Genomic DNA, 25,440 nt, shown 5'->3' on the forward strand with positions numbered 1-25,440 from the left:
GGCGGCTGCGGGGCGGGCGGGGGCGCGAGGGGCGGGGCCCGGAGAAGCACGCCGCGACCGGCGGGGTCGAGCCGGGCCTGCGGGAGCCGGCGGTGCGCCTTGCGCCGGCGGTGCTCCTCGAAGCTCGCGTTAGTTGCTGCCTCTGCCTTCTGCTCCCTCTTGCAGACCTCGGGACTCTCCCCAGCGGTGCTGGCGCGTGAGGCGGGGGGCGGTAGGGATTATGGTGACCCTGAAAGACTGCCTGAGTACGTGAAGGGGTTAAAGTTCTGCGCACACTGCGCCTTTCGCTAGGTCTCTCTGATACCCGCTCATGACTTCCCCAGCTTTCGTGGTTGGTTGTCCCAGTTCTGTGAAAAGGCTGCCACTCCTCCTCGCTGCTTGTTTCTGAAAAGCTAGTAAACATTAACTGAGAGCGCAGGTAAAGCTGCAGCTTCACTGCCTGGCGCCCTCAAGAGACTGCAGAGATGGGGACTTACGGTACAATATGATGAGGCCCTTCCTGCTTTAGAAAAGCCCAGATCCTGCAGGCATCTTTGTCCTTCCCTTCCCCTCTGCATGCTGCAAGAGGGTGGGGAACACTGAATTACCTTGAGCCTCCGAGCAGTGTCTTGCAGAATTTCAGAGTCTGGGGTACTGGGCTGCTGAATGGTCCCTCTGTGGCCTCCAGGGCTGAATGAGCAGTGCTGCAGCCGTGTCCACCTCTGCTAGTTAAATGAGATCCTGGTTCTTCCTTTGTCAGCAAGGAAAACAGCAGCTGCCCCTGGAATCAGCCCATGTCCTGACATCGTGGCCCAGGTTTGCTGGCTGTGGAATGAGCCCTATGCTTGGCAACTCTGTCATGGTGTTTCTCCACTGCCAGATGGTGATTTTCATCCCCAGTATGTTTTATAATAGAGCCCTGAGGGGTTATTCATGCAAAGCCTCCGGATCATCTGGGCAAATGTAGAAGCTACTGTTTATCAAAGCTAAACATCCTACCTGTATCTGAGTTGCTGAAACAAGACTGCCTAGAGGGAAGGCTGGCACAGGTAGGAAACTGCATTGAACTGATGTCTTTGTGATGAAAATACAGTTGCTTTTCCTCAGCTTGGTATTGTTAATACTTTTGGGAGGATTACTAGGAGCTGAGGTAAAAGTTTTTGATTGTCAGAAGCCTGGGAAAACGAGTTCAACTGTATTTTTAACTTCTAAAAATAGACTAGATTCTTTCATCTACTTTTAGATTCTGTTTGCACGCTATTTCATTTTAGTCAGGCTGCTGTTACTGTTAGTAACGCTGTGCTTGATTGGGAATGCCAAGGCCTTGATGTTCAGGTGAGTTCCCTGTTGGATGTGGGTGAATAATGACCAGTCAAGAACTCGGCAGTTCTTCTGCGCTATGTTGTCATCTTGAAACCTTCAGGAGCTTTGAGTCAGCATTCCCTCCTCTTACCAAATACTACGAGATAAAGAAGAATCTGGTATGCTGTTCTATAGGGTGGCATTCTCAGACACTTTTCCTGCAACCAGGGTGTCTAGAAGATTGAATGTTTAAAAGAGTGAGTTACTTGCAGTAACTCAGCATTTAAAGCAACTTCAGAGCTGTGCTTTAGGAAACTTGCTAAATGTTAGGATACTTGTGATCTACTACAAATGCTAATGGTGATGCTCTTGGAGGTTGGTTCAGAGAGACAGTTTTCTCAATGCGTTTTTGTGTTGGACACCTAGTGAGGATTCTTTCAACCATGGGTGGAAAACTTTCACTGTTCTGGAAAACACCTGGCCAAAAGGAGAGTGAAGGCAAACTGATCTTACCCAGGCAACTGGATGCTGAAGATGAAATCACCAATTATGCTAGTATCAATGACTCTGCTACAGCCTGCGTGGGCACTGCACGTCGAAGCTATGTCAACTGTCCAACATGTCAGGGAACAGGAAGGATCCCTGGGGGTAGGTGATTCTTCTGTGTACTGTGTCAGTGCTTCTTGGGCCTTCTGAGGTTGGTATGTGTCTCTTTGCCTAAAGACCTTGGTTGAACCAGTTGGTCTTGATTGTATCCGGTCTAGGAATGTCCTGTCTTGGTACCTCTAGCTCACTTGTGACCTCTGTGGGCTGTCTCTATTGGGGGAGGATGGGGTCGGAAGGCAAGTAGTGCTGTTTCTAGGTGATTACTCAAAGCCCACCCTGGAGCCCCTGGGGAGTTGTTTCTGCCCAGAGATGGGAATGCTCAAACTGAAATGTTAGTTGCATCACACTTGCCTTCTAATTGGACAGCATCACCTGTGAAGTGAGTGCAGATGGGCACTAGGCTGCTGTGGAATGTCCTGCAATGCAATGTCCTGCAATGCAATTTGCTTTATTTACTTGTGTGCTTAGCGTGGTCTCTGATCTGCTGCCACCTCTTTCAGAGCAAGAGAAGCAGCTGGTGGCTCTGATTCCATATGGTGACCAGAGGCTGAAGCCTAGACGAACGTAAGTCCTGTTAAATTTTCCCCTTTTCTCACCTTTTGAATGCTGCTTCTGTGTATGAAGGAAAGCCTTAGTCCTTTGGGTGTTTTGCTCTTTGTGCTCTGTCTTGCAGTAAGTTTGGTGTTTGCTGTGTCTCTTCAGCAATAGCAGATGGTGGGCAGTCTTCTGTGTGCAGTTGTTGGGCATCTCCAGCAATTTGTACTGTAATGCACCATGTCAGCGTGCAGGACTCAACCCTGCTTCTGCTGTGATTTGGTGGCTGGCAAATAGTTTTGCACAAACCCGTCCCAGTTTTCTGGCACCCAAGCTTTTATCGTCTCCTCCCTTTGAGCTGGAGCAGAACTGCAGGTGCTTGCAGCTGACAAACCAAGAGAATGATTGTGGCCCTGGTGCTGTTTTGCAGGAAACTCTATGTATGTCTTGCTGTGACAATCTGCCTGCTGACAACATCTCTCAGTATTTTCTTCCTGTTTCCTCGCTCCATTACTGTGCTGCCTGCAGGGCTGAATGCCTCCTCCATTGGCTTTAATGCCACCACCACCAGTATATACCTCAACATGACGGTAAGTGCTCAGCTCACAGTCAGAGAGTGGATCTGAAGGGCTCTGTGCTTATCTGCTGTGCCACTCCACGTGTAGGCTAACTGATCACTGTCTGAAGTTAGTCTTGGCGTTCCCACCATCTCAGTCCAGTCTCTGGCTGCTTGGAATCAATGTTCAGAGTGCGTTACAGCATCAGAGGTGTGGCTGGCCTGGCTGCGAGTGAGCAAGTCACACAAAGTGGCCAAAGGAGCTGTGTAGAAGAAGCACTGTGATTAATTCTGGGAATCCTTTTTCTTTTGCATCCTTGAGCTGCTTGGTTGTCCCCCTTTGACTGTCATGGGAGACACTGCAGCGTACACGTCTTTGTGGCCAGGCTGGGTGTACGTCTGAGGATTTGAAAGGGACAGTGTGGCCCAGTGTTGCTGTAAGGTCATAGCAGGGATATATTTAAAGTAGCTTTGCAACAGTAACATTATGGCCCTGCTGCAAGGTGACTTGTGTTCTGGGTGTTGTTGTTGTTGTTGTTGTTTCTCTCCCTAGAACGTGCTGAACATAACTAATAACAACTTCTACCTGGTCGCTGTTGTGCAGCTAGACGTAGAGGTTTTGCACCAGTCCCTAGTAGTAGGGAAGACCACCGTGAAAACCCAGCTGAATATGAGCCCTTTGCAGAGCGGCCAGGTGAGCTCTGCTGTTTCTTGCATTTTCTCCTAAACTAATCTGGATGTCCTGGACAGGGAGGTGCTTATTGTATGCTTGATCCGCTCCTTTGTCATCTGCCTGCCAAACACTCAAAGCCTTCCCACATGCAGCTTCCCACATCCCACTTCGGGAAGGGGTGTTGTAAGAATTTACGTGTTGCTGAGTTTGAAGCTAATACATTCCTGGGCAAGGAACATCTGTCTGCTCTTTGTGTAGTGGGCTGGGTTGTGCGCTTGCCTTCAAATGATGGCAAGCTTAAAAACAGGTTAGACAAAACCCTGGTGGGAACAGTTTGAGCACAGCTGATCCGTTCTTGGTATAAAGGTCAGGTGTGTGGCCTAGATGACCTTTTTTTAAGGCCTTTTTAGATCTAATTTCTGATTCTATTTTCTTGCCTACTGTTAAAAACAATTGTTAGGCTAGATCTTGAAGTTCAGGTTCAGACACCTAAGGAGAATCCAGTTCTCCCTACTTCAGCTCTCTGAATTGTATACAAACATAACAGTAGTTCTTGTGTACTTCCTGCTTTCTCTTCTGTTCACATTTGCAGATCTATTATACGGTGGCCAGTAGGATATTGGACGACAACACCTAGTGAGTAATTCTTGAAGATTTCTTCCCTTGGTTAGTAAGTAACGTTGACACTTATAGGCTTTTCATGACTAGATTTCTTGTGCTGGTCCTGTCTGTAGGGCAAAGTGTGAGTGTGTCCTTTTCAGTTTAATGTGTGGAGCTGATCTGGTTATAAGTCTGGCACATCCATCTTAAACTCATTTCCTTTTCTATTTATTGGTGTTCTCTGCTTAGGGTTGGCTCAACGATGTCGTTTTCCATACATTCTGATTAGTGAGTGATGATATCAATTTGATGTCTGGGTTGTCAACTTTAAATGCTCCATTTGTGGAGCTAAAGGTACCTTGTATGAACTGCATTTCTCCGCAAATGACCAGCGAACTATGTGAAGTTCATAGCAACCAAAGCTGCTGTGCAGACAGGGTGGTGCATTGCATATTTATGAGGCCCATGCTTACTAGATCCACAGTTACGGAGTTACACCAGCAAAAACATGTTTTACTGGCGTAGATATTGCTGTGCTTGAAGAACTTTGCCTGCATAGCTGTTGTCAGAATATTGCAAAGACGGACCTTTTTGGAGAAGCAATGGAATAATTGAGGACGGGAGACACATGATGCAGGCAGCTCCTGTGACATTAACTCTCTCTTTTCTCTTGTAGTAACATTTGCACCTGGACAAAAGTCAGAGTTCACAATGTTCTGCTGCATATACAGTAAGTGATGCGTGGTTCAGAGCTACAACTAACATCCACGTCACCTACATTGTTGCTCAGCTCCTTTCAAGAAGGTCTGCAGTCACTGTTATTAAAGACCAGGACTGCCTACAGTGTGAATGTGCTGTTACCCAGATAGGTGTGCTGAGGTGCGAGGAGGAGATAATTCTCCAAAGCCATTGCTGCCCTGGATTCAGGCTTACTGACAGCTCAAGCTGTCACTGTTGCTTAAGGCAAGCTGGCCTGGCAGACTTCCTTCTGGAATACTGATTGTAGCTGTTGGAAAGTAATTCTTTGGTCCAGAGCTAGAAATACTGACTGGTTCGATTATGCCTGCCTGCCTTGTGGTGCTAGGGGCAGACTCGTTCAGCCTGGACTCTGTGCGGATGCGTGGATGATTGCCTCCAAGTGTTCTGACAGCAGCTGCTGAGAGCAACTGCAGTTTTACAATACAGCTGCTGCTGGGACAGGTTGCTACTGTTCTGGTCTGAGTTAGAGCTAAACCCGGTATGTGAGACAGGGAAGCTCTTAGGAGGTATAGCAGTGCTAGAATGCCTCCGTGCAGCCATGAAAGAAGGCTGGTCTTCGTTAGCTGAGTTTAAGCCACTTTGGAAAACTCTGCAGCAGAAATTGTCTCCTTGTGTAGCCCATGTCCACTAGAAGGATCTCCCTGCACATCTGTGTTGACAGACTCCAGGCTGTGAGCCCACTCTTGGAAGGTGGACCTCTAGGTTCACCATCTGCAGACTGTTGTCACTGAGTCCATGATTTCTTCAGGAAAGAGGAACTGCTTTTGCATCATAGTCTTTTGTGCTAATCTAAAGCCAGGGCTTCACCTGCTGTATCTGGAAATGGACTGTGAATATTAGGAAAAGCGTTTGATTGGAGAAAGTATGTCAATCTCTTGGAGGCACGCCAGGCTGGAATTCTCCCAAGTCACTAAAGAAATGTCACTGGCGATCTCCTGAAACATAGGGGTTTAAATCTTGGTCTTCTGTTGCAATTTGAAGGGCTGTATTGTCAAGTGTCTTGTTTTATGGGTCTTAATGCAGGTTTTAACTGTAATCAGTGCTGAGTGATGTGAAGTTTAAACAGGTAAAGTATGCAGAGAAGCCCCATGCTACTCGAAGCATGGTAAAAATGGTGCATTTTGGACAACATGGAGAATGGCTCTGGCTGCTAAGGCAACTTTGTCCTTCTTAGCTGATGCTATGGGCTGACAGGGCCTTTGCTCTCTACTTGCAAGCTCTCCATTAGCCAGAAGCTGAAGATGATTCCAGTCACCTCTACACTTTTCTGCATCACATCTCTTCCTGCCGATATTACCCACTGATGGATTGCGTAGTGTTAGGAGAAACTACTTGATGTAAACAGCTCTTGAGGTGGCACAAAAAGATAGTGATTGAAAGATACATGCTTTTGTCTAGCTAACTCCGTAAACAGCCATCCACTGTGACTTGCACTAGCACTTTGGGAACAGGTAAATGGTGAAATGGCACAGGAGTGTTATGCTGGGGTAGGAAGTCTTAATGGGCTTCTAGAATGGCCAAAGCATTTGTTGTAACGGTAGTGATCTTGTAAAGGCTTTCTTTAATGCAGTCTGAAAGATGCTTTCCCTTTCCAACACGTGAAACTGAGCCGAGGGTATCCTGACTGTTGTGTTCTGGGGCTATGTAATAGGGACAAAACAGGATGGCAGTGGGAGCTCACCATGGGACCTTTACATTATGAGAAGTCTCATCTGGGACAATCACAAGTGCAGTTTTGGTCTGCTTTTGCCTTGCAGGGGTACCCTGACCTGCACATACCTATGTCATTCAGAGGAACTGGCTTTTGAAGACTACCAGTATGTGGACTGCCGGGGGAATGCCACGCTACCTCACCCATTGTACCACTGCCCACCATGACAGAGCCAGATTGGCAGAGCTTTTGCGTGCAGCATATTCCACCACAAAGGCAAGTCATAGGGAGACAAACTTCTGGGGGTTCTTCTCTATCTATGCCTTAAACAGGAGGCTCGGTGTTTCCTGGATAAGGAAAGACTTCCATCTCTCATGCAAAGTTGGTAACATACTTGGCCTTATGAATGTGGACTCTACTGCCCTCAGATTGCAGCTTTCTTTTTTCAGTGCCTTATCATGGCTGATGCTTCAGCAGATTGACCAGTGCGTGGGGTGTCTCTGTGTGGCTGATAGGAGTGGGCCACACTATGTTTCACTGCTACTTTGGAGGCAGTGCCCTATTAGTCAGACTAACTCTGGTTGTTTCCTCCTTGCATAATTTTGCACTTCTGTCCTGAATTTTAAGTATTTCATAACTTGGAAAAGGACTATGATGAGACTTTTTGGCTGGATTGCATCTGCATCACCAGAATCTAATGACACTTGCACAACCTGCACAACAAGAGCAAGAAACAGGACTGATGTCTCTCTCTCTGAGTCTTAAGAAAAACTACTGCATGTCATGTCAAAACACCTTGTGAGGGTGACTCTTGGGTGACTGCTGTTTTAAGCTGTCCAGTATAGCGGGTGAGAATATGCATTTATATATATATATTTTTAAAACAAGCTCATCCACTAGCCATTCCTTAAGGGCATCCATTTCAGTGAGAAGAAAATGCATTTTGTATCATGAACAAAAAAGATTGCTGCTTTGCTGCCAGTGGTGGTTGGTGGCCAGCACGTGCTGTTTGTGGTATTGTTTTCTTGAATGCTTTGGCATTTAATGCTTTCAACTTGAACAAGCATGAAAGAGTTCATATCTGACTGGAAAAGCTTAGTTTGCACAAATATCAGGAAACAGCTGGTGTGGGGGTGTGGTGTTTTGGGTTTTTTTGTCTAAAGCTGTAAAACTACCCAACATACTTTACAGGAGGAACAGCCCTGGCAGCCTTCTCTCCTCCCAGGGCTGGCAGTTGTATCCCCCAAATGATGAAGGGGTTAAATGTTATTCCTTAGGTTCTAGTTTAGATGCTGCCTGATGCATTCTAGATGGTAAAACAGGAGCCTGGGAGTTCCTGGACTAAAATTTTTACTCAGCAGTTCAGCATTTTCCTGCATCTGTCCCACTGAAGGATAGAACCAAAGCGTCAGAATAGTTGAAGACTATTGAAGTTGAAGAAAGTCTCTGATCCTGTCTTCAAAATATGCTTCCTAAACTAGCACCTCTTACAGAGCTGTTGCGGAGTGTTGCTCCTCACTGTACCATCCATTAAGATCACACTGAAATGGTAACTAGTCAGCTTTCTCCCTGAAGCAGGGATGAAGAAGCTCCATGTCCCATTCTGAAATCCTCCCTGCTCGTCACATCTCTACAGTGCTTTTTATTTGCCATATTGTTGATTCTGCTACGCACTTCCCTCCCCTGCTGTTGAGTTTCCAGCTGTGCTTCTATAGTGCTGTTATCTACCTGTACCGTTATCATCTGTTCACAAATAAAGGGCCTTGTGCAACCAGAGATGGATGACTTGTCTTTGTACAGCAAGTCTTCAGCCTTGCTGTACAGCTCCAGTGACACAGCAACTTGTTCATCAGCAGGTACGTGGGCATGAAGGGAGATGGGAGACTTTATGGGGAGAAGGCTTTAAGAAAGATGCGGAGCTAAGACCAGGGAACAGCCATTCCCTGAAATGTACTTGAGGCTGAATCAGACAGCTGTGGCCAGCTATGCCCTTGCATATGTGGATGCAAGCATCCCAGTGGAAAAAAAGAGTAGTTCACTCTACCTACGAGCTGGAAAGCCTCCATAGCTGCGGCCCGCTCTCCTTGCCCACATCCTTGCGACCGTCCCCGGCTGCCCTGCCTGTTTTCTTGCGATGGGCTCTTCGCTGAAGGTGGCCCAGGTGCGACCCCTCCGCGAAGGGAGCCGAGCGGGCACGGCCCCGGCCCCGGCCCCGGCGGCGACCGCGCCGCCTCTTCCCCCCCGCGCACCCCCCGCCTTCCTCGTCCCCCACAAATCACAAAGCTGGTGTCATAGACTGGCCCCAGGCGCGAGTCGTTCTAGTACCGTCCGCCCTCTCTATGATCAGTGCCAGCGCGATCCGTGCGCCGTCGCTTCACCACTTCCGTCGCGCCCCGGATGCGGAAGTGGTGTGGGATGTGCGTGGGAGGGGGGCGGAATCATGGCGGACCCGGCGGCTGTGGAGGAGCTCGCGAAGCTCGAATACCTGTCGCTAGTCTCCAAGGTCTGCACCGAGTTGGACAACCACCTGGGCATCAACGACAAGGACCTGGGTGAGTGAGGCGGGCTCCGGCCCGGGAGTTGGGCAGACGCCCGCGGGCCGCGCGGCCTTTGGGGAATCTCCGTGGCGAGCGCGTCCCGGGGCGCTGCTGGGGCGCGGCAGCCGGCGTCTGTCGCGTTACGGGCCTGGCGGCAGCTATGGGAAGGGCTGCTGTAGCCGTTTCTGTCGGCCAGGACGCGTTTTGCGAAGGGGCTTGTCGAATTCAGGAAAAAACCCATGATTTTTCTTCAAAAAAACTTGTCGTGAGCGTGAGAAAACGCTTCAGCTGGGCTCCTACGGAAGGACTTGGAAAGGAAGCCGCTGCTATTGCGAGCAGCGTTGCAGCTTTTCCGTAGGTAGACCGACCTAGCTGGTCACTGTGTTGCCGGGAGAACAACTTTTATCTAAACATAAAGTACTTATACTGCTTTTTAATTAATCGTTCTTATTTACTTTCTGCTCCCTCTTCGCAGCCGAGTTTGTGATAAGTCTTGCTGAGAAAAATACTTCGTTTGATGCATTTAAAGCAGTTCTTCTAAAGAATGGTGCCGAGTTCACTGTAAGTGTTCTTATTTTGGTATATTTTAGAGAGCTTTTCGTTTTCAGGAGAGGTGTGAGGAGTGATTATTGGGCTTCTTCAATTGGAAAACTATGCACTAATTAGCTCTTGAGTATTTCTGTCTCATCAAGCCAAGCCTCCCACTCCCTCCTTTTTTTAAAACTTTTGTAGTCTTTGTGAAGCATCCTTCTGAGGACTTGAACTACTTATTGTCTCATTGAGCATATAAAATATGGAAGAAACAACTTTTCACGAAGGCAAACGTTGTCGTAAGTCTTTTTATGTAGATGCGGGGTTAATGAGTTCCTCAGAAATAACTGTAGTTGGATTAAATAGCTGATTAAAAATGACAAGTAGAAAAGTCACTTAAATAGAATTATCATAATCATTTTCAGATTCAAGTTATTGTATCTTTTTAGGATGTACATGAAGTCCAGTGATACGCTCTAAAAATGAACCTGCATCTTCAGAATTGAGCTTTTTTTGTCCTGCTAATAAGCCCTTACTTGTGCCTTCTAACAATGAAAAACAGTGTTGTAGTAATTTCTTAGATTAAAGTATTTTATTAAATTTTTCAGGATTCCCTTATTAGTAATTTGCTACGTCTCATACAGACAATGCGGCCTCCACCAAAACCATCTACAAGCAAAGGTACGCGTAATCTTGTTTCTCTTACTGGTTCAGTGTAAAAAGAAAAACAAAACTCTTAGCCTTTTGTAGTTTTTGGCCGTGTTTGGTGAGATTGATGTAGTTATTATTCTAGTCTTGTAAGGCAAGACTTTGTATCTTATTGTTGCAGTGGCACTCTCTCTGTTGTTAGTGGTAGATTAGCAAAGCTGTTTAGGCACTAAAAACATACTGAGTACACTATTTAGAGTATTAATGTATTTCACAGATTCACTAATCAGAATTTTATTGGTAGGAAGGTAACATTGTAATCTTTGGATAGAATCTCTGTAAAATCTATATCAACCTTTGCATTCAGATGAAAGTTAAAGTTTATATTCAGTTACAGAAAAATGAAGAGCGAATCGTTCTAGCTCTTCTAAGTTTTGGGGTTTTTTGTATGTTTTTTGTCTTATATCTCAAAATCAGAGACAGTTGTCAAACCCAAATCGGAGAAGGAGAAGTTGAAGGAATTGTTTCCAGCCCTTTGCAGGCCAGACAATCCCAACATCAGGGTAAGGTCATAATTTCAGATTTCTTTTGTGAGTATGTGAAAACATAATTTATTTTTTTTTTTTTTCCTGTTTGTCTTAGTTTCAAGGGGTTTTTTGCATTAATGTGAGTGTCCCCTGCTAATGCATGGATAAAAGTGGACTATGAGAAACAAAATACAAAAGAGGTAGAAGGCTGGTGGTATTGCGTATAGTTATCAAGAATAGCTGTTACAGTAGTTGCCACGTTGATACTGTTTTGCAGAATACCTGGAAGATGAGGCTCTTGTGACATGAAATTTGTAGCCTGGCCTTTCTTGCATAATGTTCAAAGTAATGATGGATTACGAACTAGATAAAAATTTTGGATATTCAGATGCTACGAGGGACTTGCACTTTTATATTTCTGTAGTAATTTGAGGTGTTGAGATGAAGCTGACTTCTGTGTAAAAGCAGAATTGTTTCAATATTGTGGCAAAATAGGAGGATAGCTGCTTTACTTTTTTTTCCTATATTGCATATTCTGTCTGATCTTTTTTTTATTTTACATTCCTTCTAAATAGATATGCATGTGATTGTCCTTTCTGTAGATTAATTCTCTGTGACAGACTTTTTATCAGCCTTCTTACCGAATGGTTCTCTGTTCTTGCAGAATATGCTGGATGAAGATGATGTGAAAGTGGCAGCTGATGCACTTAAAGAACTTGAAGCTCTGATGCCTAGTGCAGACAGGCAAGGCAAGCAAAGGAGCAGTGACCACCGGTAGGTTTCTAGTATTGCTCTGGGGGATGGGTATTGGCAGTTGGTATTGCCTGCTCGCTCTGTTCTTATGTGGAATTTCACTGCAAATATGTAATGTTTGTTTGTTAGGGCAAAGAAAAAGAGGAAGAGCCGAAGTCGTAGTAGGGACAGGAAACGAAGACACAGATCTCGCTCTAGGTCTCGTTCTAGGACTCGGGATAAGAACAGGGGAAAATCCAGATACCGGTCAAGGAGCAGAAGTCAGAGTCCCAGTAGGGACCGTAAGGATCGAGAGAAGTACATCGAGAAGAGCAATGAGAGATGGAGAGACAAGCACATAGACCGGCCACCACCTGAGGAGCCGTCCATTGGGGACATTTACAATGGCAAAGTCACAAGTATAATGCAATTTGGATGCTTTGTGCAGCTGGAAGGACTAAGGTACCTTCTGATGATCACAATAAATCTGGTACTATTCCATCTGAGTTCTCTTTTCTGCTAGTATCTTAAAGAGGTTATGAGGCTACAATAAAGTATGCTGAGTTTTGATGCCAAAATGAAGGTCTGTTTCAGAAAAATAAATTTGTCGGCAGAGAATGTTCTCCTTATAAAAAACAGTTTATGAACGTACACGAACAGTCAGTGGACAACAAAATATTTTAATCCAGAGTCTGAATGGTCTGACGGACTGTCGGAGTAATAATGTACAACATCTCATGCCCCTCTGTTTATTTCACCTACAGGAAGCGTTGGGAGGGCTTGGTCCACATCTCGGAGCTTCGAAGAGAAGGACGGGTTGCCAATGTTGCTGATGTTGTGAGCAAAGGACAAAGAGTAAAAGTCAAAGTGTTATCCTTTACTGGATCCAAAACCAGCCTGAGCATGAAGGTATGGAAGACATTCTATAGGGCTTATAATAGAGTTTGTGGTGCCAAATTTTTTAAAGTTTATGCCTCTTTTTGCTATTATTTGCTCTTTTTGATGAAAACTAATACATAACCCTTCAAGTGGGAGTTAAAAAAATTGAGTTACTGTTCTGTATTTAAGTGGCCTATTACTTTTTACTCATTTTCTGTAGGTTCTTGTTTTTGATGTAATGCTCCTAACAATTTTTTGACTTGACATGTTAGCTAAGCGACAAGGCAAACCTCAAGCTGTTGCTACGTTTGTCTTCCTTTTTCAGTATGAGAGAAGCATCTCATTTTAAATGAAATCACTGCTATTGCCAAGGCAGAGTAGTGTTCCAGGACTTGGAGTGTATTTACCTCACAATACCAGCTGAAAAAAAAACCCCATGCAAAATAGCCTTTTCTGTGTATGGGCTGTTGTCGGCAGTAGTCTCTCTGAGAAATGTACTCTGCTTTTTCTCTTGTGTTAGAGAAAGCACCAGTATTAATAGATAAGGAGAAGTGCAATATAGGTAGAGCTGATTGATTGATCGATCTAATGTAGGATGTTGATCAAGACACTGGGGAAGACTTGAATCCAAACCGGCGGAGAAACCTGGTTGGAGAAACCAATGAAGAAACCTCTATGAGAAACCCGGACAGACCCAGTCACCTGTCCCTGGTGAATGCCCCAGAGGTGGAGGATGATAGCCTTGAACGGAAACGCCTCACCCGAATTTCAGACCCAGAGAAATGGGAAATAAAACAGGTGTGGTTTGTATTCAGGGAAATAGGGTGTCAGTCGGTAAAATTGCTAGGGAGTTTCATGAACTAGAATACAGCTCATTGATTGTTTGTTTGTGTAACTTCTTCCTTACCTCTGAATTGCTGCCTTCTTGCGATTTGGGACTTCTGGCTTAGTTCTAACTATGAAGTTAGCCCTGCTTTGAGCAGGAGGTTGGACCAGGTAACATCCAGAGATCACTCTGACCTGGGGGATCACGATCTTTATACAGTGACACTTAGGTGGTATTTGATTATCAGTGCAGTCCTGCCATGCATAAGCCAGCTGCCTCACACTGATGGTATTTAGAATAACAAAAGGACTATTTGCTCAGAGACTGGATGACCTGGGGAGAGGTGTGCCAGAATGTAGGACCATTCCTTTGTTCCTGTTTTACAAGTCTGGCAATAGCATTAGAACTGAGAACTCGTAGGGGTGAGTTGTGTTTGTTCATGGGGACAAATTCATGTTGTATTCATTCTGTTCCCAGATGATTGCAGCTAATGTGCTTTCCAAGGAAGAGTTTCCTGACTTTGATGAGGAGACTGGGATTCTTCCTAAAGTTGATGATGAAGAAGGTAGTATTTCCAAGCAGTCTTATTGTTGTTGTAAATTCCTTGTGTTTCTGGATGTGTTTTGATTCAAAAAGATGATGATGATGATGATATAAGTGGATGTGAAGCATCTCACAATTTGCTGTCATCTTAAACATTTGGAACTAGGGTTGCTCTAGCCTTGTTATTAGTGATATTTGGCTGTGCCCTGTCTGTGCATTCTTTTTAATTTGTGGTGTTTTCACTTTTAAAACTATCTTAAGTACATCATAATCACGAATACACAGGAAGCACCATTTGAAGAGGTACTTTTATGTACCTGAAAGAAGATGTTTAACTTTTCTATAAAAATTGTCCCTTGTGGATTTTAGATGAGGACCTTGAGATTGAGTTAGTTGAAGAAGAGCCACCATTCCTTCGAGGTCATACTAAACAGAGCATGGATATGAGTCCCATCAAAATAGTAAAGGTAAGAGATTTCCAGGACTAAAACCAATATACTTGATTTAATTAAATAAATATTTGGGAATTTAACAACCAGTTTTCCACCTGGACATTACTGAGAGCCCTGAAAAACATTACCACTGAACTGAAGATCCTTTCTTTACTTATAAAGCTGGATTCTTACTTAACTGGTGACAGTGGAGTGAAATAATAGAACTGAAATGCGCATTAGCCTGCAGCAGCAACCATTTCACATAAGTGTGTTAGTACATGCTTTCTCTCTTCTGCTTTTTCTTACCTTTTGAAAGTAGAAGGTGGTAGAGAAATACTTATTTTTTCATTGGTTGTGCCCATAATTCCTCTGACTGGGCAGTGGAGGGATGCTCTATATTAGTCGTGACCATGGAAGTTCATGAGGCTGGACTAATGGAAATATCCTGGAAGTCAAAGATAAAAAGTTAACATCTTTTAAAGCATCTTTAGAAGACGCTTCTAAAGGACAGTGATGACAGAGAGATAATCAAAGTTGAAGGACTGGGAGTGCTTGAAATCTTTTTTTCTTGCTTTCCAGAATCCAGATGGTTCCTTGTCCCAGGCTGCAATGATGCAGAGTGCTTTAGCTAAAGAAAGACGAGAACTTAAACAAGCCCAGAGAGAAGCAGAGATGGATTCTATCCCCATGGGACTCAACACGCACTGGGTGGATCCTCTCCCTGATGGTATGTCTGAACACATCTAAGTGTGAACTATGCCTTTTTTGTGATAGTTGAGCAGCCCAGGAGAAATGTCTTGATACTGTGTTTGTCTGCCTCACTTCAAAAGCAAGGAAAAGAAGAAATACTTTTCCACTGAAGTGGAAATAGGAACGGCAAGGGAAATGTACAGGTATATCCTGCTATCCATCAAGGATGCATTACTAAAAGGTGCGATGGATGGTGAAGCAATTTTTTACATGGAAATTAACATAATAGTGGAGGTATACATGTAGGAACTTAAAAAATACTTAAACAAGTATAGAAGGCATGGATGATGGAACAATAGGAGCAGGATCATCAGGGTCTGTCCTGTGTGAACCTAGATGTAGTGGTGAAATTGTTTCTTTTCTAGTGGATGGAAGACAAATAGCTGCAAACATGCGAGGTATTGGGATGATGCCCAACGATATCCCAGAGTGGAAGAAACATGCGTTTGGTGGCAACAAAGCTTCTTATGGTAAGAAGACCCAGCTTTCTATCATTGAACAGAGAGAGAGTCTCCCAATCTTCAGACTGAAGGAACAGCTGATACAAGTAAGACTCTTGAAATGGCATTCTTTTTTGAGCAATAATTTAAAATAAATATTCTTGGTTTAGCCTGTTGACAGGTGAATAGCCAGTTGATAATTTTAAGTGCAGAACTGTAGTTCGGAATAATTATTTTAAAGGATTACATATATCTGTATATTTTAATAAAGCTCCAGAAATTTATTGATGTAAGTCAAAATTGAAACTAGGATTATGTCGGCAAGGGATGAGTCAGCTAAATGGTTAAGCAGTTTGCTGACTTGATCAGTAAGAACACTGGTATGATTTTTGGTCTGGGTCAGCTGGAGCAAGAGCAGTAGGTGCTCAGTCTAGTCCTAGATATACTATGTTGATTTTGTTTGGTTTTGTTTGTTTTTTGTTTTTAAATTTTGACAGATGTATCCATTATGACCTTTTCTAGGCTGTGCATGACAACCAGATTCTGATTGTTATTGGAGAGACAGGATCTGGGAAAACAACACAGATTACCCAATACCTGGCTGAGGCGGGGTATACATCAAGAGGAAAGATTGGATGTACTCAGCCTCGCAGAGTGGCTGCAATGTCTGTTGCGAAGAGGGTGTCAGAGGAATTTGGTTGCTGCTTGGGACAAGAGGTGAATTTCTATGCTGAAGAACATGCCAAAATAAGCATGAGGAAAAGTAGGAAAAATCAGTACTGGAGCTAGTTTGCTTGTGTGTCCGTGCGTCTGTTCCCTTGTAGGCTGTAAAATGAGCTTGCAGAATAATCAAACTGGGAATTGGTGGTGCTAATAACTTAATTCTGTAGCTTCAGTTTCTGTGCAACTCTTCTTTCTAGGTTGGCTACACCATTCGATTTGAAGACTGCACTAGCCCTGAAACTGTTATCAAATACATGACAGATGGTATGTTATTGAGGGAGTGCTTGATAGATCCTGATCTAACCCAGTATGCCATTATCATGCTGGATGAAGCCCATGAGAGGACCATACATACAGATGTGCTCTTTGGACTCCTGAAGAAGGTAATGTAGCATTTGATTTTCATTGTGTCAGTGTCCTCTGTATGCTACGTTATCGGTAGGAGCGCATAGGTCACACAAGTCAAGTTCGTTCATGTGCTCTAAGAGTCTCTTCTGAAGCAAAGCAAATGCTCGTAAGGGTCTGTAGTCCAAATTTTCAGAAGATGAGCCTCTGTGTGAAGACAAAGCAAGCAAAATTCAGCAGAAACAATGAGAATTGGCAGTCCAGGATGCTTATAATGATGGATGAGCAGAGGAGTGTTCTTGCTTTGCTCTTCCTTCTGTGCAAAGGCTTTCTGTGATAGGTGCTGCTAAGAAAGGTTTGAAATATGACCTTAGCGGTCAGGTTTTTTAAATTCTGGGTACTGGAATGAGCTGCCCCTCTACTCAGAGATTAAAACGCCTGATATTACTGGTCGTATTTCTCTGATTTAAGTCAAGTGCCATATGTTAATAGTCCCAAAGACAATAAATGACTTGAACTTTCTATCCTGCTAGACAGTGCAGAAACGGCAGGATATGAAGTTGATAGTGACGTCAGCAACGCTGGATGCTGTGAAATTCTCTCAGTATTTCTACGAAGCGCCAATCTTCACAATTCCTGGCAGAACATACCCAGTAGAAATTCTGTACACAAAAGAGCCAGAGACAGATTATTTGGATGCCAGTCTGATTACAGTAATGCAGATCCACTTAACAGAGCCACCAGGTGAGTGGAGAATGGTCTAGGGTTATTGGTGATTCAAGGACTCTAATACCTATGAGCAAGGCCTTTATAAGTCATGGATCATGTGTTAGTAACATGAGTAAAATGCTCTCAGCACTATTCTCTATTGTTTGAAAATACAGTAAATGAAATGCTGAAAAAGTTGGGTGAAAGACTGAAGTATGTTGCTTCTGGCTAATTGTTGCCAAGGGACTAGCAAAAGATGGGGATCCTCTGCTTTAAATGGAAAAGGTGAGGGATGGAAATGTGGTAATGCAGGAGTTGTACTGAACAGAATTGATTCTGTGGACGTTTTAATTTACTTCCTGTGTAGGTGACATTTTGGTGTTTCTAACTGGTCAGGAAGAGATTGACACTGCCTGTGAAATCCTCTATGAAAGGATGAAATCTCTAGGACCTGATGTTCCGGAGTTAATTATCCTACCAGTATATTCAGCTTTACCCAGTGAAATGCAAACCAGGATCTTTGACCCAGCCCCACCAGGAAGCAGAAAGGTAATTTCAGTGTGGCTTCATCTTCTGCCGATACATTTTAATAGTGGGGTGTATTATGCTGCTAATCACACTTTTTTTAATCTTTTTTCTTTCCTTTTTTTTTTTAAGCACTTCTGATTCTGTTAGTTACAACTTCAGACAAAATGATGTAGTTTTGGAGAAAAGGTGGCTTATATGTAGCTTAGAGCATGTTTTTGGTTGTGTACATGCCTATACATGTTATCTAAGCCTTTGAAAATGTATATAAAAACATCTGGTGTAGCAAACCTCTGTGTGGAATGTTCTTGGTGTGTTTTTTAATGCTGCCTTTAGAGGGTATTAACTTTAGTGAAATCTAAATGCAATTCCTGTTGGATGGATATAAATTTCCTACCAAACAGCTAGTGAGTATCTAGAGATACATTCTCTGGAAGATTCTTCTCTAAATAAGGACTGTGTTTGAGTGATAGAAAAAAATTCTCCCTGAAGTCAGTGCAGTCTGCTTACAAACTTATAATGATCTTTCACTTGCTTTTAATTATGGATTTTATCGTGCTCTTTTCCCATATTGCCTGAATCTAAAACAAATGTAGATACTTAAAACCTGTCCATCTTTGACTGTAGATAACACTTCTTTCTGTACCTCTGTGAACACATTTCTCCTTTCAATGTTAAATGATAGTAGTTGCATTTGTAACAAACTGCTCTATCATGTAGAATGGATTGTTTAATTTGAGCTGCATGGTTGGCTTGCAACCAGACACAGAACTGGTACTGAATCAAACTGTTGTTTGCAGGTTGTCATAGCCACTAACATTGCTGAGACATCTTTGACTATTGATGGAATATATTACGTAGTCGATCCTGGCTTTGTGAAGCAGAAAGTTTATAACTCCAAGACTGGAATTGACCAGCTGGTTGTTACACCGATTTCACAGGTAGGCATTCTGTGTTTGACTTTTTCTTTTTTGCTGCTGGTAATGTGAATCTTGATGATGTGGCATCCAAGCACATGGAAGCAAAGTGAGGCAATGATAAAACCACATATTTAATAACTCCCTGAGACTCCTTGAGGCTGTGCCTAAGGAATACATACTTTCCTGGGTTGTATTGGAAATCTCTTTCTATTAATACCAGTATTGTGAATAATTAATCATTTTATTTTACTTCTTTTCGCCTGTGCCTGTTTGCACCTGTTCACTGAGATGCCTTGTTACCTTTAGGCTCAAGCAAAGCAGCGAGCAGGAAGGGCTGGGAGAACAGGACCAGGAAAATGCTATAGGTTATATACAGAGCGTGCTTATCGAGATGAAATGCTAACCACCAACGTGCCTGAAATCCAGAGAACAAATTTGGCCAGTACAGTACTTTCCCTGAAGGTGGGTATTTCACCAACTTCTAGCAAGCCAACATGATCATAAGCGTTTCAATAAATGAGTCTCTGCCTTATGAGCCTCCTGAAGTACTTCTGTAACTTCAGATCCTTCTGGTGAACAGAGGTATTTTGGAAGGGAGATTGCATCAAATGCAATTCTCAGGCACTGAGCTTGCTCCTGCATTTTTCTGTTGAGGGTTATAGTGTTGAATATCCACCTAAATTACAAGTCTCAGCTGCACAGAACAGTTAGTTGCAGAAGGTTTGAGAAACAGGAATCTTATGGGCAGTACAGATTTCCTATGTAAGGTACATTTATGTTGTTAACAGATAAGACACACTGTTTTAGAGTGGTTTTTGATCTCCAAACATATACATCTTCTAAGTGTGTACCATCCCTCCAGGAGTCTGCAAACTGGATCTAACCCAGTACATGGCAGCAGCTTCCTCAGCTGCTTTTCCTCCTTTCTGGGAACAAGGGGAAGGGTGGAGATATATTTAGTGTCCATTGGAGCTGTCAAGCCACACTGGTTTATAAGGCAGGAAGTCCTCAGAATCAGCATTTAGCCTGTGTGTCTCCTCGATTTGAATCATCTTGCTTCAGAGATGTATGGAACAGTACCAGAGAAACAGACCAGAAAACTGAATGGTGGGTGAAAGCCATGGGCCAGTGCGGATTATCTCAAGTGTAGAAATATAGCCATGTACTCATGACTGCGGTTACAGTCAGGATAAGGACATGAGGCTAGGGTTGCTTGAAGTTCTGTAGTGCCTCATTGTTTGATAGTTATATATCTTTGGCTGGAGTTTGGTGTCTTCCTTCTCAGTGTTTTAACTTGGGTTTTCTCCACTCCCTCTTCAGGCTATGGGCATCAATGATTTGCTCTCCTTTGACTTTATGGATGCTCCCCCAATGGAAACTCTCATAACTGCCATGGAGCAGCTGTACACCCTGGGAGCTCTGGATGATGAGGGACTGCTCACTCGACTTGGGCGCAGGGTAGGCAAAATAGAATACGACTTAGCACTGGCTGGGTTGCAAATATTTAGGAGGTGACATGAGAGTAGTTGTATAAGGACTTGCCTAGCACTGTTGGTTTCCTTTTCCTATTATTCTCTTGTGTTTTATTGGTAGCTTTTCACTTACCATAGTTACATACCTTCTGCTTTTTAAGGAGCAGCTGTTATTTCTTATTCATAAGGTTACTTTTACTAATGTCTAAAAATTTCCTCTAAGTATTGGGATATTCTTGTGACAGTGAATATAGACAAATAATTTGCTTTATGTTGAGTAAAGTTATTCTGGGTAAAGCACACTGCTCTGGAAAGGAAGCACAGAAGAAAGGGCATTGCTCTCTTTTGCACAGAGAGAGTTCAAGATTTTTCCAAGATGTTGCAGGGTACCCTGAAACAGGTTTCTTGCAGATGGCAGAATTCCCGTTGGAGCCGATGTTGTGTAAGATGTTGATCATGTCTGTACATCTGGGTTGCAGTGAGGAAATGTTGACAATAGTCTCCATGCTGTCTGTACAGAACGTGTTCTACAGGCCAAAGGTAAGGAATGCAGCCAAGAAGCAGCAGTGTTACAGTTTGGGTGTTTTTTGTGTGCCTGCCTCAGGTGTTAGAGAGTGAGCATATTTGCCAAAATAAACCTGTAGCTTGATTAGGCTGTTTGCTCATACATTACATTTCTGGTGTACCTTTTGGTTAAGCACCCTGTTGTAGCTGTGGATGTTAGTAGTTTCTTTGCAGATGGGAAGATGGAAGTTAGAAGTCTCATTCTCTTTTGCATTTCCCGGTGAACACATGCAACCCTAAACCAAGTCAGTCCCAGCTCTGGAGTTCAGAATGCCTTTGTCACTTTCAGATACAGAGAATGTATTTCTTCATGGCAATCCTATCCTGTGCTGATTTCTTTTAAGTCAGCAAGCAGCAGACTATGCTGTGGTAGGATTCCTCAACAGCAGGCTCCTCTTGAATCCATTATTTCTTCATTATGATAGCCTGCTGCAGTTTAGTCTGTTAACTTCAATTTTGATCTATGTAGGCACAGTGTTTGATTAATGTTTTATCTGTAGGTTGGAGAAGTGGGGAGAGGTGCATAGGTCAGCAGGGTCAAAGCTGCTTCAGCATTTCTGTTGATGAGTAATTGAGGTTGCTTCTAGAGCAATAAAAAACTAGCTAGTTCAATGCATGTATATACTTTCTACAATATAAATGAGCCATTTACTTTGAAGTGTCCTTTCAAAAATTGGGACTGACATTGAATAAAAAATATCAGTAAAAAAAAAAAGAGTTCATCTTTTCTAGTCAGCTCCTTGTCACCCATGGGACAGTCTTCAGGAGAGTCTACATGAGGTCTCTCTTTGGCAAGAACAGTTCTAGGCTTTCCTTTCGTACAGGCATAGTTTTCACTTAGTGAGAGCAGTCCTGGTGACCTTTAGATTCTCATCACTTGGTCCTTAGTCACTCACCACTCAAAATTTTGTGTTGTCTTCTCACTCTTATATCATCTGTTTCTTGGTAGACTTAAGTCATGGTATGAGTGACAAGGAGCCCGTGTCCTTCATGTTGCACAAGTATTGTCTCTATGATGTAGATACCTGATTGACACATATTTTATGTGTTAGGATAAGCAAGCACTTGCTGATCAAAAGAAAGCCAAGTTCCATCAGACAGAAGGTGACCACCTCACTCTGCTGGCTGTGTACAATTCCTGGAAGAATAATAAGTTTTCAAATCCCTGGTGCTATGAAAATTTTATCCAGGCCCGATCCTTACGCAGGGCACAGGACATCCGCAAGCAGATGTTGGGCATTATGGACAGGTGAGCATGTCGAGAAGGACAAGTAGTGACTTTGTTTTCTTAGTGTTCTTACACTGTAGTAGCTAAACAAAATTTGCTGATCTGATGTTGGTAGCTGCACCCAAATCTGGAGAACTCTAATTTTTTTCTCTCTAACTCTTGTCTGGCAGGCACAAGCTGGATGTGGTATCCTGTGGGAAGGCTACAGTTCGAGTTCAGAAGGCCATCTGTAGTGGCTTCTTCCGAAATGCAGCAAAGAAGGATCCCCAGGAAGGTTATCGGACACTGATTGATCAACAAGTAGTCTATATCCACCCATCCAGCGCTCTCTTCAACAGGCAGCCAGAATGGTAAGGAAGGCAATATCATGTAATTTTCTATTTCAGTTCAGACTTTATAACTGAAAAGGTTGTGGTGTGCGCTATTTGTGGAGTTCAGATCAAAGTATAGGCTGCTGATTTCTCAGCAAAGAGCAGAGTGAGAGGAGTTTCAAGTCTGCTTTTGGGTCTTTCTGCTGCTAAAATTAGTGCCTGGGCAGCAATGAGGCTTATGTTTTGAGGCAAGGCCAGGCCTGAAGCTTGCAGTTCTGTGTTTCTGTATTGTGGGAGTGAGTTTAAAACACTGGGGGGGGGGGGGGGGGGGGAGGGGGGGAGGGAGAGGGAGGGAGGGAGGAGAGAGAGAATTGTTTTAGATGGAATGAAGTAGTTCTATGCTGAAGAGTAGTTGTGAAGCAGGAGAGGAAAAAGAAGATAGCTCTTCTGGATGGTTCTTTTGGAGCCTGCATTGGAGCTTATAAGGAGCCTTATGCTGACGGAGGGTGAAACGGAGATAAAGGGGCAAGCTTAGGTACTCCAGCCCTTGCCTTGTCTCTTCTTGTTTGGAAAAACTCATTTCCAGAGTTGCTGTCCCTTTTCACAGGGTGGTGTATCATGAACTGGTGCTGACCACCAAGGAATATATGCGTGAAGTGACAACTATTGATCCTCGCTGGCTGGTGGAATTTGCACCAGCTTTCTTCAAGGTTTCTGATCCAACCAAGCTGAGCAAACAGAAAAAGCAGCAGCGGCTGGAACCCCTGTACAATCGCTATGAGGAGCCCAATGCTTGGAGGATATCGCGTGCATTCAGACGGCGATGAGCCTAGTTCCCTCATGGACTCTTACTGGTTTTATATTTGTGGGACTGTGATTTTTGCACTGTTGCAAGTGTCCTGAAAGAAAGGACATTCAATTGAAGCTTACCTACAAAATGAACAGAAAATAAGTATTTTCAGAGCAAAAGCACAAGGGGGCGATGTGTGCTCATGTCAGCTGCCCCTTAGATTCCACAGCTGCATGACGAATGTCCTGAGTCTCCTCAGTGTGTTGCATCATTTCAGAAATGGTTCTTGAAGCACTACTTTAGTCATTCCCCTTTTAAGAGACAAAACCTAAGACTCAGAAATCAGGGCACTGACCTGAACAACAACAAAAAGATAATGATTAAAAAATAGTTGTTCACCAACCTAACTGTGTTCTGAATGACCAGACAAATAGAGGCTGGAATAGTTTGTTTCTTTACCCTGCTAAAAGGGATTTATTTTTACTTATGCTTTTGGACAGTGGCTGTTTTTTGGGAGGTGCTTGTTCTCCATTTTTCCTATTCTATGCATTTTTCTGTTCACTGTAACTATTTGTCTTTTATGCATGCCATCTGTGGTGAGATATTTAGTATCTGTGGCTTTGGGATAAGGCAGGAAAGATCCCTTGAAACCCAGCTAGAATGTCAGTTATACTTGGACAATGGCACAGGTCAGACTGCAAGTCTTATCCTTCATCACCAACTCCTGTGTGCTGAAGGGTAGTATATCAAATGGTAATTAACCACATCCACTCTGTAGCACGGCTCTGTCTGTGAATGTAAGTGGTTACAGATGTTTAGACTTTCTATACAATGTGTCATGTGTTTTATTTCCTCTTAAAACATTTGGTGACATCACAACTGTTGGGTTTTTTAATAGAATATGCTCTTACAGCTAAAATATCTGTAAAACATTGTGTAACAGTTCCTTCTTTAAAAAGAAATTGACTATCCAGTGTGTGCTATGTCATGCTGAAGCTATCTGTAAATTATTTTTTCTGTGGCAAACAATTGAAACTTGACTCCATAGCTGCAGATACCCTATTTTTATTTTTTTATTTTTTTCCAAAGCTAGGACACTTGCTAAAATTATTGTTGAAATGAGTAGAATGAAGTTGGCTGGTTGTTTTACACTCAATGAATTTGAAGTATGTTTCACACTGAAAAGTAGCTATTGGAAATCTGTATCTGTGTACAAAGGTGGGCAGGGATGTTGTATATACTGTTTATTATGTTGTATAAATGCCCTGAGCTTTCCCGTGGTGTTACATCATCATAAAGTTAAATAGAATTAGAAAGTTTGTAGGTTTGGAGGCTTTTTGCGTTATGGCATTAGGCAGAGAAGGTTGTCCTATTGAATACTTTTCCAAGCATACTTTCCTTCCACAAACTCTGCAGCTGCGTCTGTTACTGTTTTCTATGAAGATTTGCACTTGACTTTCAAAAGTCAAATGAAAGATGTAAAAGAGAAAATGTACACAGTGGAAGACCCAGTTGTACAGTGTACTTTGAGGTATTTCTGTTCCAAATTCATTTTGTATTTGCTTCTCCAGTGTAGCCTCTTTCTGACTTTACAGTAGGGGAAAATGCATCAACAGAGAGGATTTTCTTTTTTTTTTTTTTTTTTTTTTTTTTTTAAGTGAACAATTGTCATCTGTTTTGTGTGTGTTATTTCTTTCCTTGGTGTAATTTTTTCAGTGATATCCTTTAATTCATTTACAGAAACTTTTCCATGTCAACCTCAGCTGCTTGCTTTGGGAATACCTCGCATCCAAAACTAGCCTGTGAAACAAGAATGCTGGCTTACAAACTTGAACCACTTACACTTTTTTTTTTTAAAGAAAGTTTTGTCAACCCATTACTGCTCTGAGGTTTCTGAGCGTAACATCCTAATGTCTTCCACTGTTTATGTGATTTTTTAGCTGGTTATCTTGTGTAAAAACCTGAAAATAAGCTGCCTGATCCGAGGATAAAACCACAGACTTAATGCTTTATTCTGGCAGTACTTACATGACTGAATAGGTGTTTTAGCCCCTTGCTGGGGAAAGTGTTCCTTGAGCTCTCCTGTGTGAGGTGCTTGTGTAAGCACTTGCCAACCTGCCTCTGTCTAAATGTACTGCATCATTTTAAATGGTATAAATTGTAGATCTTCTGGTTCATTTTGACTGTACTGAGTTAATGCACTAGGACTGGTAACACAAGTTTCTTACCTAAAAGCAAAAATTCTGCCAGCAGAGGCTATGTGTCTAGTCTGTAATGTTTTTGGAGGTGTTATGTCTAGCATAACTGCTAAAAATTCCTGAGTAATATAAGTACGTATTTGTGCATG

General features: G+C 43.1%; 2 protein-coding genes across 4 annotated transcripts; both read left to right on the plus strand.

Annotated features, from left to right (window-relative positions):
- The first annotated feature begins 806 nt into the window (after window positions 1-806).
- TMEM106A (transmembrane protein 106A) lies at window positions 807-8,434 on the plus strand. Its single transcript, XM_050911982.1, has 8 exons — window positions 807-1,028; window positions 1,708-1,929; window positions 2,388-2,451; window positions 2,852-3,011; window positions 3,531-3,671; window positions 4,243-4,286; window positions 4,927-4,980; window positions 6,767-8,434. The coding sequence occupies exons 2-8, from the start codon at window positions 1,725-1,727 to the stop codon at window positions 6,885-6,887; spliced, it is 789 nt and encodes a 262-aa protein (XP_050767939.1). The 5' UTR covers window positions 807-1,028; window positions 1,708-1,724; the 3' UTR covers window positions 6,888-8,434.
- A 708-nt stretch (window positions 8,435-9,142) lies between these two features.
- DHX8 (DEAH-box helicase 8) lies at window positions 9,143-24,708 on the plus strand. Of its 3 annotated transcripts, XM_050911655.1 has the most exons (23): window positions 9,143-9,212; window positions 9,673-9,758; window positions 10,337-10,409; window positions 10,854-10,939; window positions 11,568-11,677; window positions 11,786-12,097; window positions 12,400-12,544; window positions 13,109-13,312; window positions 13,818-13,905; window positions 14,253-14,350; window positions 14,897-15,044; window positions 15,433-15,614; window positions 16,030-16,224; window positions 16,428-16,613; window positions 17,109-17,319; window positions 17,651-17,832; window positions 18,609-18,749; window positions 19,035-19,190; window positions 20,049-20,186; window positions 20,612-20,740; window positions 21,817-22,013; window positions 22,163-22,342; window positions 22,911-24,708. In XM_050911655.1, the coding sequence occupies exons 3-23, from the start codon at window positions 10,376-10,378 to the stop codon at window positions 23,128-23,130; spliced, it is 3,342 nt and encodes a 1,113-aa protein (XP_050767612.1). In that variant the 5' UTR covers window positions 9,143-9,212; window positions 9,673-9,758; window positions 10,337-10,375; the 3' UTR covers window positions 23,131-24,708. The 3 variants fall into 3 exon arrangements, with proteins under 3 accessions (XP_050767612.1, XP_050767613.1, XP_050767614.1); XM_050911656.1 differs by lacking the exon at window positions 9,143-9,212 and having other exon boundaries at window positions 9,718-9,758; window positions 11,867-12,097; XM_050911657.1 differs by lacking the exons at window positions 9,143-9,212; window positions 9,673-9,758; window positions 10,337-10,409; ... (6 more) ...; window positions 14,253-14,350; window positions 14,897-15,044 and having other exon boundaries at window positions 15,447-15,537.
- The last annotated feature ends 732 nt before the right edge of the window (window positions 24,709-25,440 follow it).

Source organism: Gymnogyps californianus, chromosome 28, assembly GCF_018139145.2.
Source record: "Gymnogyps californianus isolate 813 chromosome 28, ASM1813914v2, whole genome shotgun sequence".
In the NCBI taxonomy this organism is placed as follows: Eukaryota; Metazoa; Chordata; class Aves; order Accipitriformes; family Cathartidae; genus Gymnogyps; species Gymnogyps californianus.

What these genes read in the sequence shown, in the direction of transcription:
- TMEM106A (XM_050911982.1), top strand. Translation starts at nt 1,725, where the DNA reads ATGGGTGGAAAACTTTCACTGTTCTGGAAAACACCTGGCCAAAAGGAG. An exon ending in AACAGGAAGGATCCCTGGGG is followed by an intron (nt 1,930 to 2,387) that starts GTAGGTGATTCT and finishes CACCTCTTTCAG; the next exon opens with AGCAAGAGAAGCAGCTGGTG. An exon ending in AATGTTCTGCTGCATATACA is followed by an intron (nt 4,981 to 6,766) that starts GTAAGTGATGCG and finishes TTTGCCTTGCAG; the next exon opens with GGGTACCCTGACCTGCACAT.
- DHX8 (XM_050911655.1), top strand. Translation starts at nt 10,376, where the DNA reads ATGCGGCCTCCACCAAAACCATCTACAAGCAAAG. An exon ending in GTCCCATCAAAATAGTAAAG is followed by an intron (nt 14,351 to 14,896) that starts GTAAGAGATTTC and finishes CTTGCTTTCCAG; the next exon opens with AATCCAGATGGTTCCTTGTC. An exon ending in TTCAACAGGCAGCCAGAATG is followed by an intron (nt 22,343 to 22,910) that starts GTAAGGAAGGCA and finishes CCCTTTTCACAG; the next exon opens with GGTGGTGTATCATGAACTGG.